Source organism: Melopsittacus undulatus, chromosome 4, assembly GCF_012275295.1.
Source record: "Melopsittacus undulatus isolate bMelUnd1 chromosome 4, bMelUnd1.mat.Z, whole genome shotgun sequence".
Lineage (NCBI taxonomy): Eukaryota > Metazoa > Chordata > Aves > Psittaciformes > Psittaculidae > Melopsittacus > Melopsittacus undulatus.
Genome location: NC_047530.1, coordinates 29,764,548 through 29,778,424, shown reverse-complemented (window position 1 = coordinate 29,778,424; position 13,877 = coordinate 29,764,548). Strand labels below are relative to the sequence as shown.

The following is a 13,877-nucleotide window of genomic DNA, read 5'->3' as shown; positions in this document are numbered from 1 at the left end:
ATTAATTTAACATTCATGTTTTGACTACTTTGCCACCTTTGGTGAGGATTAAATACAGACTAGACATCTACTTCCCTTATGATGATTGCCTGTATTTAGGTCAAAAGTAAGTAACCAGTTACAAAAACTTGTTTAAAAGTGAGCTGCTTAGAGATGCATTATGGATACAATTTCAGTTTTAATACAATCATAGTTTATTAAATTAAGAAATAAAAATAATTCAAGTTCCTTTTGATTTTTCAAATAGGTATATTTTTCCATAAATATTCTTATTAAAAGGGTCATCTGTCAAAACACACGGGCCCAAAATAGGTGCCTGCTCAAGCAGAGATTCAGCCTGTACTAACAGTTTATATACAGATATAATGACTGTTTGACTCTAGTTATGTATACATGCACACACATACCAAGCTGAACAAAACTACTGAAGCCTGCCAACTGGAGGACAGAGGAGCATCTATTTGGCAGATGTTTATTTCCTGTGCTGCTCACCAAACCATAGTTGGCATGTACTGACTCTCTGCTGAATTCTAGGGAATGTAAATTCAAACAACAGGATAAGAAATATGGGCAACATTCTGTAGGAGGCTATTTATATGAGGGTATCCTTCCGTAGGAGCCTGCAATACTTCAGAGAAATGGATGCATTTTTGTGGGCAAAATGCAGTACTTGACTCCAGAATACTTGCAGCTAACGGAACTCCATTTGTGTGGAAATTTATAGCAAAGCTCAAAAAAAAATACAAAGAAAACCAACAAAAAAAAACACTAAAAAACTTTAAAAAAACAAAACCAAAACCAACCAAACAAAAAAAACCCAACATAGTATCCAGTCCCAACAGAGTTCCTGTTTGGTAAGAGACAGGTCCAACTGTTCATTTTGGAACTAGCTTCTGTACTTCCCCTGCTCATCTCCAGTCCTTTTTTAAACCTCTAATAGCAGATCCAGCTCTTCCATAGGCAGCCGCACTCTCAGTTCTTTTTCAGTCATTAGGTCAAGTGTCTCCTGCAGGTCATCAGGAAAGTACTCCACTGCATCCATATAGAGCACCTAGAAAACAATGACAACATTTTCTATGCCATCTTTCTATCACAGGAAGAAACATAGTATATAGAAGCACAGAGATACACAAACAACTCCATAGAAACAATGTCAGAAATCTCATAGAATCATAATATCTCAAGCTCAAAGGGAGCCATAAGGATCCATGTTCCTTGCAGGACTACCTAACACTAAGCCATATGACTTAAGAACATCATCCAGATGCTCCTTGAACTCTGACAGGCTCAGTGCCATGATCACCTCCCTGGGAAGCTGTTCCAGTGACCAACCACTCTCTCAGTGAGAAACATTTCCTAATTCCCCATCTGAACTTCCCCTGTCAGAGCTTCATGCCATTTCCTCATGTCCTATCACTGGTCACCAGAGAGAGATTGGCACCACCGCCTCCACTGCATATGCTACCTTAAAATAACACAAACAGAATTCCTACATCTGCAGTGACACCAATATCTAATCAAGTCTTCTCCAAGTCTTACTAAATAATTTCACTCCAAAAGATACAACATAGGTCAAGAGGTGCTGGAGCATTTGCAGCACACACAGACATTACTGAGGAGCTGCATGTGCTCCTGAATAGTTTCTGACACTAAGCTCTAAGATTCAAGTTCATTTGCCTATATGTTACTACTGTGCTCACAATGTAACAGGGTCTGAAAGACATGATCACTTCATCCAGAGGGGAATTACCTCCCTGCCTCATGCAATACAACACCCTTCTGTTCTGAAATGCAAACAGCACTGACCACTGTTTGTTTCCATTTTGGATGCATCTCTTATTTGCAGAAAATCTTATAGTACCTCTTCAGAAACTTCTCATTTGCACATAACTCATTACAACAACTACCAGTGTCTAACTTTTTTCTTCTTTTTTTTTCAAATACAGAACTTAAAAAATTAAAGTATGATGCCGGGTTTGTATTTTTTGTGCTTACCTTTGCCCAAGGACAGTTTTGAAGGGCTTTATAAAATAATCCTTTACTCTCTTCTTTTTTTCCTACTGAAACCTGTGAGAGAAAAAAAAAGATTCATGTTTCAATGCAGTAATAGCTGGAATAATGAAACAATTATCTCCAAGACAAAGAAATTACTGCTGGAAAGCTCAGTGTTTTGCAGAGCAATCCTTATTACTATATATTGTGGTTGTTACGCAACTTAACAGGTTACACTCGTGATACTGCTTGCACTCTCCAAAGTCATCGAAGAGATGTTTTTAAGGAGTTGCAGGGCTTTATTTGTACGACAAGTAATGGAACAAGGATAAGCAGAAAAAGCCTCTGCCAAGTATTTCAGTTAAAGTCAGTGCCTTTTCCTGTTATTTGACAATACTGCAAGAGTGCAAATCATTTAGCGAAATTTACACCTATTATACTACACATATACTACACAGGAGCATCTTCAGTACACTGAAGGCAATAATACACTATTTTTGTGCACTGGAGAGATCATGCTACAAACGTTCCCTTACTCAGAAGAAGCTTGTTAAAACCCTTACATATGGATATGTCAAATTAGCATCTATCTGGAAGGAGTTAAAACTTCTTCCTCCAAGTACTCATTCCACTATGTGATACAAGTACAAAGCACACAGCTACCATGAAGAGTAGCAGAAGCAGTAGCAGACTGAACCTCCCCAGCTTCAGTCATCCCAGTTACAGGAAGAAATAATTACAATTTCTTGTGAAGAAATCTTTTTAATTGGCTACTTTAAAACCACTGGCTGTAGAAGAAACTTGTGCTGTTCTGGTGTGTCATGATCTCCCTTTACTGAATTGCAATGCACTTTACTCGCTGCAGACCCTGCTACCAGAGCTGTGCACTCAGATGCACACACATCTTTTGCAGCTCTGCAAAGAGCTGTCAGTAGCATTCTGCCTCTACATTTTCACAGAATCAGTGCATTTGGAAGGAACCTCTGAAGGCCATATGCTTCAATCCCTCTGCTCACTCCAAGCAGGGTCAGCAAAAGCATGCTGCTCAAAACCATGTCTATTTGGGTTTTGAGTACCTCCGTGATGAAGACTACACAACCTTTGCACAACCAGTTTCAGTGTTTCATCACCCACACAGTAAAAAAGCTTTTTCTTATGCCCAAATGGAAATTTCTGTATTTAAATTAGTGGCCATTGCCTCCTGTCCTGTCATTCAGCAGCACTGAGAAGTCTGGCTCTGTCTTCACACCCTCACATGAGGTATTTATACACAGGGACAGCATCTTCCAGGAGCCTTCACTTCCCCAGGCTGAACGACCGCAAGTCTCCTACCCTCCCTCTGTACAATACATGCTCAAACCCCTTACTCATCTTCATGGCTCTTGGCTATTCAAAGGGACCTGTACAGGCCAACAGCAGAAGATGGTGGATCAGCCACTCCTCTTGATGTTTATATCATCTGCAAACTTGACAGTAGATGCTCTCATCATCCAGATCATTAATGAAGATCTTAAAGGGCTCTGCTCCCTGGGGTACAGCACCAACAGTAGCTGCCCTACAGCAGTTCACACTGCTGATTACAACCCTTTGAGCCTGGCAGCTCAGCCAGATGTCAGCCCACCTCACTGTCCACTTACCTAATCCATGCTTCATCAGCTTGTCTGTAAGGATGTTATCAGAGGCAGTGGGAAAGCCTTGCTAAAGTTGAGATAAGCAATATCCACTGCTATCCCCTCATCCACTGAGCTAGTCATCTCACCATAGGGCAGCTACCAGATTGGTCGAGCACAATTTCATAAACAATAAATAGGAATTTAAGAGAAACATTTTGTTTCAGTATATATATAAAAGTTTTGTGTTTTTAAACAGCGAGAAGCTTTTTCCCAAAATACCAAAGACTGACTATCTAGACATACCCAAAGAGAAAACAGATCTGCAGATCTTAAGGTAATACTGGGCAATAACAACTTTTTCCATATCTGAAAATGTTGATGTTTCTAGTTGATTTTTCTTCTCTGAACAATGTTATTCAAAGCTGTTACTGTAAAAGCATTATTTTCCTCCATCGTATTAGCATCTAATAAATACTTGTTCTTGTAAAGAAGATACCTTCCATGAATGCATCATTAGTGATAGAATGCATACTGGGTGATTTCACTTCAGCATTCATGCATACTGAAGCCTGATTAGTAGTTTGTAAAGAATAACAGTAATTCAATTGTACAACCCCATTCACAAGTTATATAAAATATTTACAAGCACATATTTCTATAGTAATTCACATAATAATTTATAGTACTTTCTATTTTTATAAGAGCAAGTAATAGGACAATGGGTAATAGCTTTAAGCTGAAAAAGGGCAGATTTAGATTAGATATTAGGATTAAATCCTTTACAGTGAGGGTGGTGAGGCACAGGCACAGGTTGCTCAGAGAAGCTGTGGCTGCCCCATCCCTGGAAGTATTCAAGGCCAAGCTGGACAGGGCTTTGAGCAACCTGGTCTAAAGGAAGGTGTCCTTGCCTTTGGCAGAGGGCTGGAACTAGATGATTTTTCAAGTCCCTTCCAACCCAAACCATTCTATGCTTCTATGATTTGTTTAGAAATGGACACTGTAATAGTGCCACACAAGACATGTTCTCAAACACAAACCAAGTTTCTCCTTCCCTTATCTCCTCTGTATTTCACAGCGTGCTGACTGCTGTTCCCTTCCCACTTACCTTTATATTCTTAGTAAGACTGTGTGCAATCCATCTATTGACATCTTATGATGTATTTTTTATCTGTGTAAGATGGCAGACACAATAACTTGCCTGCAGCTATGTTAACACTTCAATGCCAGATCCCATTATTCTTTTTAATCCATAGAATTACATTTCATTAACATTCCCAGCAATAAGAGCATGAAAATTCAAACATTATCACCTTGCAAACCATGAGATACGGCAGCATTTAGTATTCTTTTTCAATCTACAGTATTGTAAATGTGTTCATAAGAAATTTCAAATATGATAAAAAAAAAACCAGACCCAAAGCAGCAAAACACTAAACAAATGAAACCCAAACCCACTACTACTTTTCTTACCAGAAAGTTCAAATACATTCTCCACAGTAGTGGACAATGGGTACCATTTTCACTCTGCACTGCGTGTTCAAACAGAGCTACAATCCGATTTGTTAGTCCAGTTTCAGGAATAGTAGAATGTACTTCACCAACATCTGCCCTGAAACACAGAGGAAAAAAGAAACCAGAATCCCTTAAACCCAAGCTAAAGGACCCCATCCACGTAAAAGATCATGAAGATTAATGTACTCTCTGTTCACACAGCACTGTGTACTGCAAACTTTTTGCATTTTGTGCTACAAACTGTGAATGCCATAAAGCAGACTTTTAGCACTTGCTAATCTAGTCAACACAGCTCTAAACAGGAAAATCAGTAAAATCAGTCTTGTGAAAATTCTTTTAGCATGTTGAAAAATTAACCCTGCCCAACTGGAGGATACAATTTATCTTTAAGTACAATAATCCCTATCATATGAACTTAAAATACTTATCTTAGTCTTCACTCAAGATCCTTTATCATTCCAAGCTTGGCATAGCACCTCAAATCCAATTCAAGTCTATGTCAGCAAGTCACCTTCTGGTGCCCAGGCAAGCCTGTTCAGATTTACCCATCATCTTTGTAAGACCATACACTGGTCTTGGATCAAGGCCTAGATTACAGCTCTGGACCTCAATCATGATTACAATAATGATTCGCTTTTTCACCCAGAGTTTCAAGTCCATGACGTTCCAGGAATAATACAATAGCAGGTATGTATCTTCCATCAAAGCACTGATTTCTATCTACACCCAATACAGACAGGCTTATTTTTGATGCTTAAGCTTGCAGAGAGCCTGGGGCACTCTCAGCAACATGACTTTTGCCTGTGTGCACCCTCTCAGCCTGCCAGCTTGTTCCACAACCCACCTTTAACACATGCTCCTAATTTGTCTCTTTTTTTCAAGGGACTCTGAGGCTGTATTTCTTCTCATCTTAAACTTTCAGTGAGAGAAAATGGTTAAATTTACTCTGCAGGGAGTCAGACATTTAAAGCACCGTACCTCACACTGGTTTACATAGACTGCTGCTTTACCCTTTGTGTTCATTTCTTTAAATGAATACCAAGCACTTAAACAAGCAGAAATACAAATCAGAATAGGAAGTAAGTCCCACACAGTACAGACATTTTTAGTTTGTCACATCATAAACCACTAGTTTTATGCATGACTGACGGGACATTTCCCTGTTGCAGCAGTTCAGCTCTGCTCTTACAACATCCAACTTATCCCTACAGAAATATAACCTACAGGAAAGGATACACTAGCACAGAACAATCTGGAAAGAAACTAAATGTCACAGAGAAAATAATTGTTCTGGAATTTTATCACTGTCTTCCAGTACCAATAATGAAAAGCTATCACAGTGTCAGTCCGTAATTAACAATAAATTGAACTACAATCCTTCTATACATTTGGTGTCTGTAGAATTCTTACTACAATTTAGGATGACACATACACTGACAGCTCAAGAATGTCACTATCATGCATGCATGCTTCTTGCCAGACTGTGGCAGTCAAAGCAGTGGGCGTAACTGTCATTTGAAAGTATACTGATAATTCTGTAATTTCATCAAGTGTGAATATTGTAAGCTTACAGCTATGCAAAGCTTCCAGATAACACTTTCCTAGAAATCACTGTCGCTATGTGCAGACACAAAGAACAAAAACTGCCAACACTATTAGAGGTACAAAGGTAGCAGCATGTAGGTAACTCCAAGCAATGGGTAGACAACTGTTACAGACTAAGCTTTTAAGAATGAACGCATACCTCTGTTCCCCACATCTCCTGCACTGCGACCAAAAAATCTGGGCCCAGACCAGACTGTGAATTAAGGAAATTTCCAGCCTCTTTTACCTAGCAACAACCCCATATGAAAACTACTCACTATGGAAACAGATCTGCCACAACTGTATTCTGTGATCCAGGAGTAAAGTAGGGCAGCAAGCTCAGTCAGAAACTGCAGCGTAGCTCTGTATTACACTGCTTATTGCCGTAATACTAAAATGCACCGGTTTCTAAGCTCACAGGGTCTATCTTGGCCATCTAAGCAGGCTGTTATTTTAAAAATACTTAAAGAAGTGTGTACCATCTTGATATCAGTCACAAGTAATCAAACACAAAGCCACACACAGTGTGATCCAGCAAAAAGGGCATGAGACTAGCACGTAGGTCTTTTAATGCTATGCAGCATACTGCCACTGACTCTCGAACAAACAACCTTACCCAGCTACAGCTTCATTTGCAAAATGAGAACTATGATGGCATTCCTTTTCCTCTGTTAAATGATTAGACAGATTAAAAAAAAAGCATAAACTTAAGGAGCTGCAAGATATTACCTCTGGACATTGTCAGTGAGGTTTTTTCTCATCTGCTCTGCTTGGATTGCAAACAGCCATGGCTCTAAAGACTTAGTAGATCTTGTGACACTATCAAAAAATCTTCGTGCTTTGCTAGCACTGTGAGACTTCCTTTCGACGTGGATATATGACCTCCAAAGAGACTGGTTGCTAGGATACCGTTTCAGAGCCTCCGTTAGTGCTTCCCGCAGAGGATTCAAAGGATAAATACTGATTTTCATGTGGAATCTCAATAAATTCGTATGCAGCAGTGTGACACCTTCGAGAGCAGCGGGAAGATTCTGAATGCCAGAATTCTCTTCAGTATTTTCACCTTTCTTTGGACCAGAAGCTTCAAGTTTTTCTGAAGTCTGTGTATATATCAGTACTGCAGCATCAATCCCAACAGTCAAATACTGAAACAGTGCATAACAACCAACCAAGTTAACCAGCTGATCAGCATCACTGCCCTGATCAGAAACTGGTATTTTACTTAAATGATCTTGCAGTGCTTTCTCATATGTTTTACGAGCTTTCAATACATTCACAGGTAACACATGTCCACTATATGGCACATATGGTCCACCCTCAGCCAATGTGGTCAATATATGAGCAGCACGTGACATAACAGCTACTTCTACACTTTCTAGTATTTCAACTTCCAGCTGAGCATAAAGCAAACTGAGGCTGCAGAGCTGGGGATTCTTCAGTCCTTCTGCTCCAGCTGCACAAAGAGCTGTGTCAAATACTTTCCTGGCATCATCAATGTTACCAAGCAGCCACTCCAGGTAGGCATACAGTTTCCAGAGAGAAAGATGGTTTCGGTTGTCAGGTGCTTTAAGGAGATTCTTGGCCAACTTTTTACTCTTTCTCCCTTGCGCTTTCAGCTTCTTTTTGTTTTTTCCTTGGAGACACTGAACTACCTACAGGCAAGAATAAACAGAACAAACTGAGAGGGGTGGAGAACAAAGAAAAAACAAAAACCAACCCAAAACACAACCTCACAGCATTTTTAAGAGTTCATTACTGTGTTTGTTCTCATATTGTTCCATATTTCACCACCAGCCAGGTCTGCTGCTACTGAGTACTGCAAGTTGTCACAACTGCCTGTTGTCAGTTCACTCCAACACAGCCAAATTACACAGGCTTATCATTCTTACTCCTGCCACTGCCATTAAGTAATATCAAATCTCACACTTCTAAACTGCCAACTGCTCATATAAAGACCTGCTAACCTGTAATGGTTGAGAAATGGGAAAGAAATGATCCTGTCTGGCCAGATGCAGCTTATGACTAGCACAATTAAATCTCCAAGTAACTTTTCCCAGCGGGGAATGTGCTGACAGACAAATGTGGAGACTGGATGGGAAGATTACATAAGATCTGGTCAGGTAATGTTTGGGTAAAGAGACAGGGAACTTCCCCATAAGGAAACACAATACTAGACTTTTGAAGTGTTAGGAAGACAACCTGGACTCTCATCCTTCTGTGGGCATCTATTAGAGCAGTTTTACTTAAATAAATCCATATTTAAGTGATAAGGTGTTATTTCCTTCAATAACACTACAAATTTAACTTGTATAGGAAGTAGTAAGTTACTTGATAAGCTCTTACATGGTATTGGGGATTATGTGCTTAGTAGTACAGTCTGGTAAAAGTACTTGGCTGACTCAATTTGCCTTTGTGGAAAAAAAAACCACTTGCATCCATTCCTGGCAAGCATACAATGTATCACACAGTAACATTTATCCAAAATTACAAAACAATATTTTGTTAATTGTACGCCATGTGTAACACATACTGAAGAGAAGGGCTGGGGTTTTTTGTTTGTTTGTTTTCACACCCAGTGCAATCTTAAGCATTATTTCCTGATGTGAATACTTAGTCCTACAAGACTTGATTTTCAGCAATATATATTCTAATTCAAAATAGCTGTTAATATACAAGAAAGCCATACATCACGTAAGTGATTACATGCAGATTCCTCATTACCTTAGATATTTCATACTGTAACCAACAAATGGACAGGTTACATTTTTCCTTTCCTGAAAACAGCGGGAACAGAACATGAAAAATATTCTGTATGAACTCCTCTCCTTCTTTGTAGTGGCCTATGTGATGTCTCCCTCGTAGCATTGTGTTCATATGACCAACACTGTTGAATCCAGAAAGTGGGAAATCAACAGAAGTGAGTGGCTTTTCATCAGAAAGCACACTGTCAAAGATGTTATTTTCATCCATGGCAATATAGAGGTTGGAAGGGAAGAGTTTCCTTGTACATGGAACTCCGAGGAGTTGCAAAAATGAGTACAGTATTTGACGTTGAAGGTCTGGATTAGAAATCTGGATTAAAGATGGTCCAAGATCATCAAATAATACCTAAAAAAATCCAAATTGAAACAAATGCCATTAATTTATGCAATCAAATAGAATTAGAAAACTTGTAATTTATGTAATTAAATAACCGTTTCAAGTCAATAAAGATTTAGAATTAGTATGAAATGGTAACAACATGTCATTCAAATTCAAAACAGACAATTTAAGCAATGTGTTCTTCCAGTCAGACTGTGAATTTGCTATCAAGAGACTTCTTTGCCCTCGAGTATCAAAGGTCTCCACAAAAAACCTGCAAAATGAAGGTCTGAAAATATTATTGCTCTGGCCATGTAACACATTTTTATCTGAAAATCAATGCCTGACTTGACCTTTCTCCCAGTATGGAAAAAATTAAAAAATAAAAATCCAACTATCTGACTTGAAGGCAAGAAAATCTTCATTGATTTAACACATGCATCTTCTTAGACACAGACTTCTGTGACATTTCCACATAAGATGAGAGAAATCACAGAAGAGCAAAGACTATTTGCTTACAATCCTTTCCAAAACTTTGAGCTTCATATGGATTTCACAAGTCTCAGCACAAAACCTCAGGTACATTTTGAGTTCCAAACAAAGAAAAATTTTTTTTCCAAATGAAGAGAACAACTACTCCTCTAAAATAGCCACTGGCAATGAATTCAAATGAAAGGATAATGATTCTTATCATTATTTTATTATATCACAGTGACCTGTCTTTCTGGATCTTCACAATCTTCTTCAGCTTCTGTTTTGTTCTTCTCTGGCCTCCAAGGTAACCAATGCCTGGCTTCACGAGAATGTTCAATATCCAACCAAATTTGCCACTTGGGAAGAGTTTTATCTTGTATTTCTTGATCCTCATCTATCTCTTCATCATCATCATCATCATCTAAAGTCAAATCAGGACAAGCACACAAAATTACTGAAGAAAATTAATCCACCAAATGCAAAAGCCAGATTTCACTTACGATTTTCCAACCCTAACCATTCTATGATTCTATGATTTAAAAACTACAAAAATGTAAACAAATACAGTTTTAGTAAAACAGCACAGAGCTGAACATTGCCACATCACAGTTCTGGGGTTTGACACCAACTCTAAAATGAGGTTTCCAGTTTTTGAACTAGTGAATCAGTGTCAGTGCTCAAAACTTTCCCATAGAGGAGAAGACTCTGACAGACTGTGAACCACTTTTATCAACAGCAGTTTGCAAGCACCAGTCAAGAGTCAGTCATCTTCTTGTGCTACTTCAGTTCATCAATTCATGCCTGGGCACACAATCTCACATGCGCTAGATGAATACTCACATAAAAAACATTTTGAGAAAACCACTGTAAGTTAAAAGTAGTATTATAACGTTAAACATTACACACCAAGCTGAGTAATGATGCTGTAAATAAAATGCTGAGAGAAAATACCAGCTATTTTAATATATATATATTAAATTGAAATTAAAATAACCAACGTAGCTGAGCACACACAAAAGAAAGTGCTTAACCACATCCCACGTTCATTATGATCTCTCTGGACTATGACATACAATTAGCATATTTTCCTGTGACAGTCATATACTAATTCTGTGCTGAAACTGATGAGCACCTAGAGGCCAAGGGAAAGCTTGTAGAGATTTTTCAGCTATTTTTTCCTTTCTTGTTGTTGAGGGGAAAAAAGTCCTCAAAATTTATGGTTACCTATTTTTGGGGTCCATAAATCAGGCCATTTTTATACCACCTCCAAATTCTTCATCCTGATGTTTGCCATTAACTAGATGAAACACTCCTACTCCCAGTTTCTAAATTACAGGCAAAACAAAAGATGGTGGCAAGATTTTTACTCTCTCTGTATATATTTTTTGTGCTCTATAGCATCTCTTTTAGTCAGCAACCCCATGAAAAAAAATGGCAGCACTTCCATGATCTAACCAAAGTTTTAAAAACTTGTCAGTTTTAGAGACTACACTCAATTATGGATTGCACCTGAACTTTTGGGCTTGACACACATGGGAAAAAGCACTGATATATACTGGACCTTGCAGTGATCCTCTTCTCTATACTGAGTCTTCTCAGTTTGGGGCAAAATGTCAATGGAACTGCTGACCTCAGTTATGGGGCAAGGAACTTTCACCTTAATCTAAGAAAGCACATGATCATTTTTAAGTTCCTTTGCTTACTAAAGGCAGAGCCAAACTTGCTTCATTAGAGTTGCTACAGCAGCAGAGGCAGCAAAAACAAAGACAGGTCATTTTCAGTCAGACACATTCCCATCCCCTGCTTCCCTTCAGAATGTATGTTTGAAATAGTTCTTGACTACTGGAAGCACTGCAGACCAGTAGACAAGGTGGAACTGAGCAGCAGGGGGAAGTTTTATGCATCCCTGCTCACCCAGAAGCACTTCAGCCAACTGAAAATGCAATTTCTCATTTTCTGCATCACAAAGAGAAAGGAAAGGTTTTCCTCCTACTTCTACTATATATTTGCTATAAAAAACTGAAATCTGATTCTAGAAACAGAATCATTAAGCTAGAAGTCCTTGAGGTAGCTATCATATAATTCTATAATTCCACTTGGTCTACCAACGTGAAAGGTTTTAAGGAAAGTAGCTTCCTTGGGCTCAATCAAATACTCACACCTTTATCCTTTTCAGCAGGGGGTGGAGGATATGCTACCATCTCCCTTCATCCTTACCCCAGGAAGGACGATATTCCATGAGCAGCATCATACATAGAACACTGAACACATGCTTTTCCCTGTGAAGCATGATATACTAGGTCTTAATCTTGGTAAATATTTTTTAGAAGTTCAATGCAAAAACATGAGAAGAAACAGCTTGTACCATTCTAATCAAAATGTTCAGAAGAACACATGAATTTACAACTACACATATTGACATAGGCATACCAGCCTTAAGAGCAATCCAGCCACCCTTTTCTTGTTGGTGCATCCATGCTTTCCAGCCTCTTGCTCCTTTTTCTCCAATTCGTGGTTCTCCACTATCCCAAAAGGGTTCAAAGAATTCCACCTGTTGGTTTGGGCAGTGGCAACCAAAACAAAACATAGGAAAATTATTTTTGCTGTTGTACAGACACTACCTGGGTCAACTTAAGTTTTCCAGACCCTAAAATCATTTTATCTGGGTGCAACTTCTGTATTTCAAGGCTTTGCTAGATGTTGGTGAAGAATCAGCAGTAACAACTGAGTACTTCAATTATGCCTGTGGCACAGCGGGACTGTAATCAGCTCTTTTCATGAACATGAAACACGTACATCGAAACAAGATTGTTTTTAAAAGGTATAAGGCTTTCAAGAAAGCAAAAGACTTCTGTGCCAAAGTCCCCAAGATGTGGCTTTCAGAAACCAAATCTCTCCTTCTCCCTATCTTCCATGTGACCACGAAGAATTTGGCTAATGGAATTGTAATTCGGACAACCATACACCTATGGTCAAATCAAAATGTTGAAGTTGGATGTAAGTATGACCAGACTGATGACAAGAGGAAAAGATCAGTAAAGCCATTCACCTCTCAGGTTTCAGGATAGTCAACAACTTCAGGGCATTTTCCAGAAGTCCAGAGTTCTAGTCCTGATTTTGTCACTGCCAGTATGCAATCTGTCATCTTTACAGCCATCAGTTGCCCCTGCTTTGTGTATACTTAGCTCTAATGACTGTCACTTTCCTACTGTATGTTCTGCTGTATAACAAACCTTGGCTTGGATATAAATATGTCACTGTTAATACAAATATTAACAATAAATTTTACTCCAAGAAAAATTATCAACATATCAGAAAATGCAGGGCTTACAGCAACTCCTGATGGATTCATTCTTTGCTCCAAGTGAGAAAGTGAAATGTGAAAACATTACAAAAACAAGTAACTCAAGACTGAGCCATAACACTTCTGTAACAGGGCAGAATATGCAATCAGCTGTAAACCTGGCATTTTCTGTTTTCAAAAACGGCATCTTCCAACCTAAATACTGTCCTTTTAAACTGAGATTCCTTTGCATCCTGCTTTCCTAAGAGTTTTTGAACATTACAGATAATCCTGAAGTTTTTCAAATTATTGGAAGTATAACTCTAGCTTTATCTGTT

General features: G+C 38.7%; 1 protein-coding gene across 1 annotated transcript in view; it reads right to left on the bottom strand.

Moving 5' to 3' along the window:
• Positions 1-84: 84 nt before the first annotated feature.
• Positions 85-13,877, bottom strand: part of NRDE2 (NRDE-2, necessary for RNA interference, domain containing) — a 31,256-nt gene continuing 17,463 nt past the window's right edge. The window contains exons 8-14 of the mRNA XM_031049430.2: positions 12,687-12,807; positions 10,499-10,677; positions 9,423-9,809; positions 7,431-8,353; positions 5,076-5,214; positions 1,996-2,067; positions 85-1,051 (exon numbers count right to left, since the gene is read on the bottom strand). Of these exons, the coding sequence (XP_030905290.2) occupies positions 926-1,051; positions 1,996-2,067; positions 5,076-5,214; positions 7,431-8,353; positions 9,423-9,809; positions 10,499-10,677; positions 12,687-12,807 (1,947 nt within the window). The 3' untranslated portion in view covers positions 85-925. The remainder of the gene's footprint in view (positions 1,052-1,995; positions 2,068-5,075; positions 5,215-7,430; positions 8,354-9,422; positions 9,810-10,498; positions 10,678-12,686; positions 12,808-13,877) is intronic.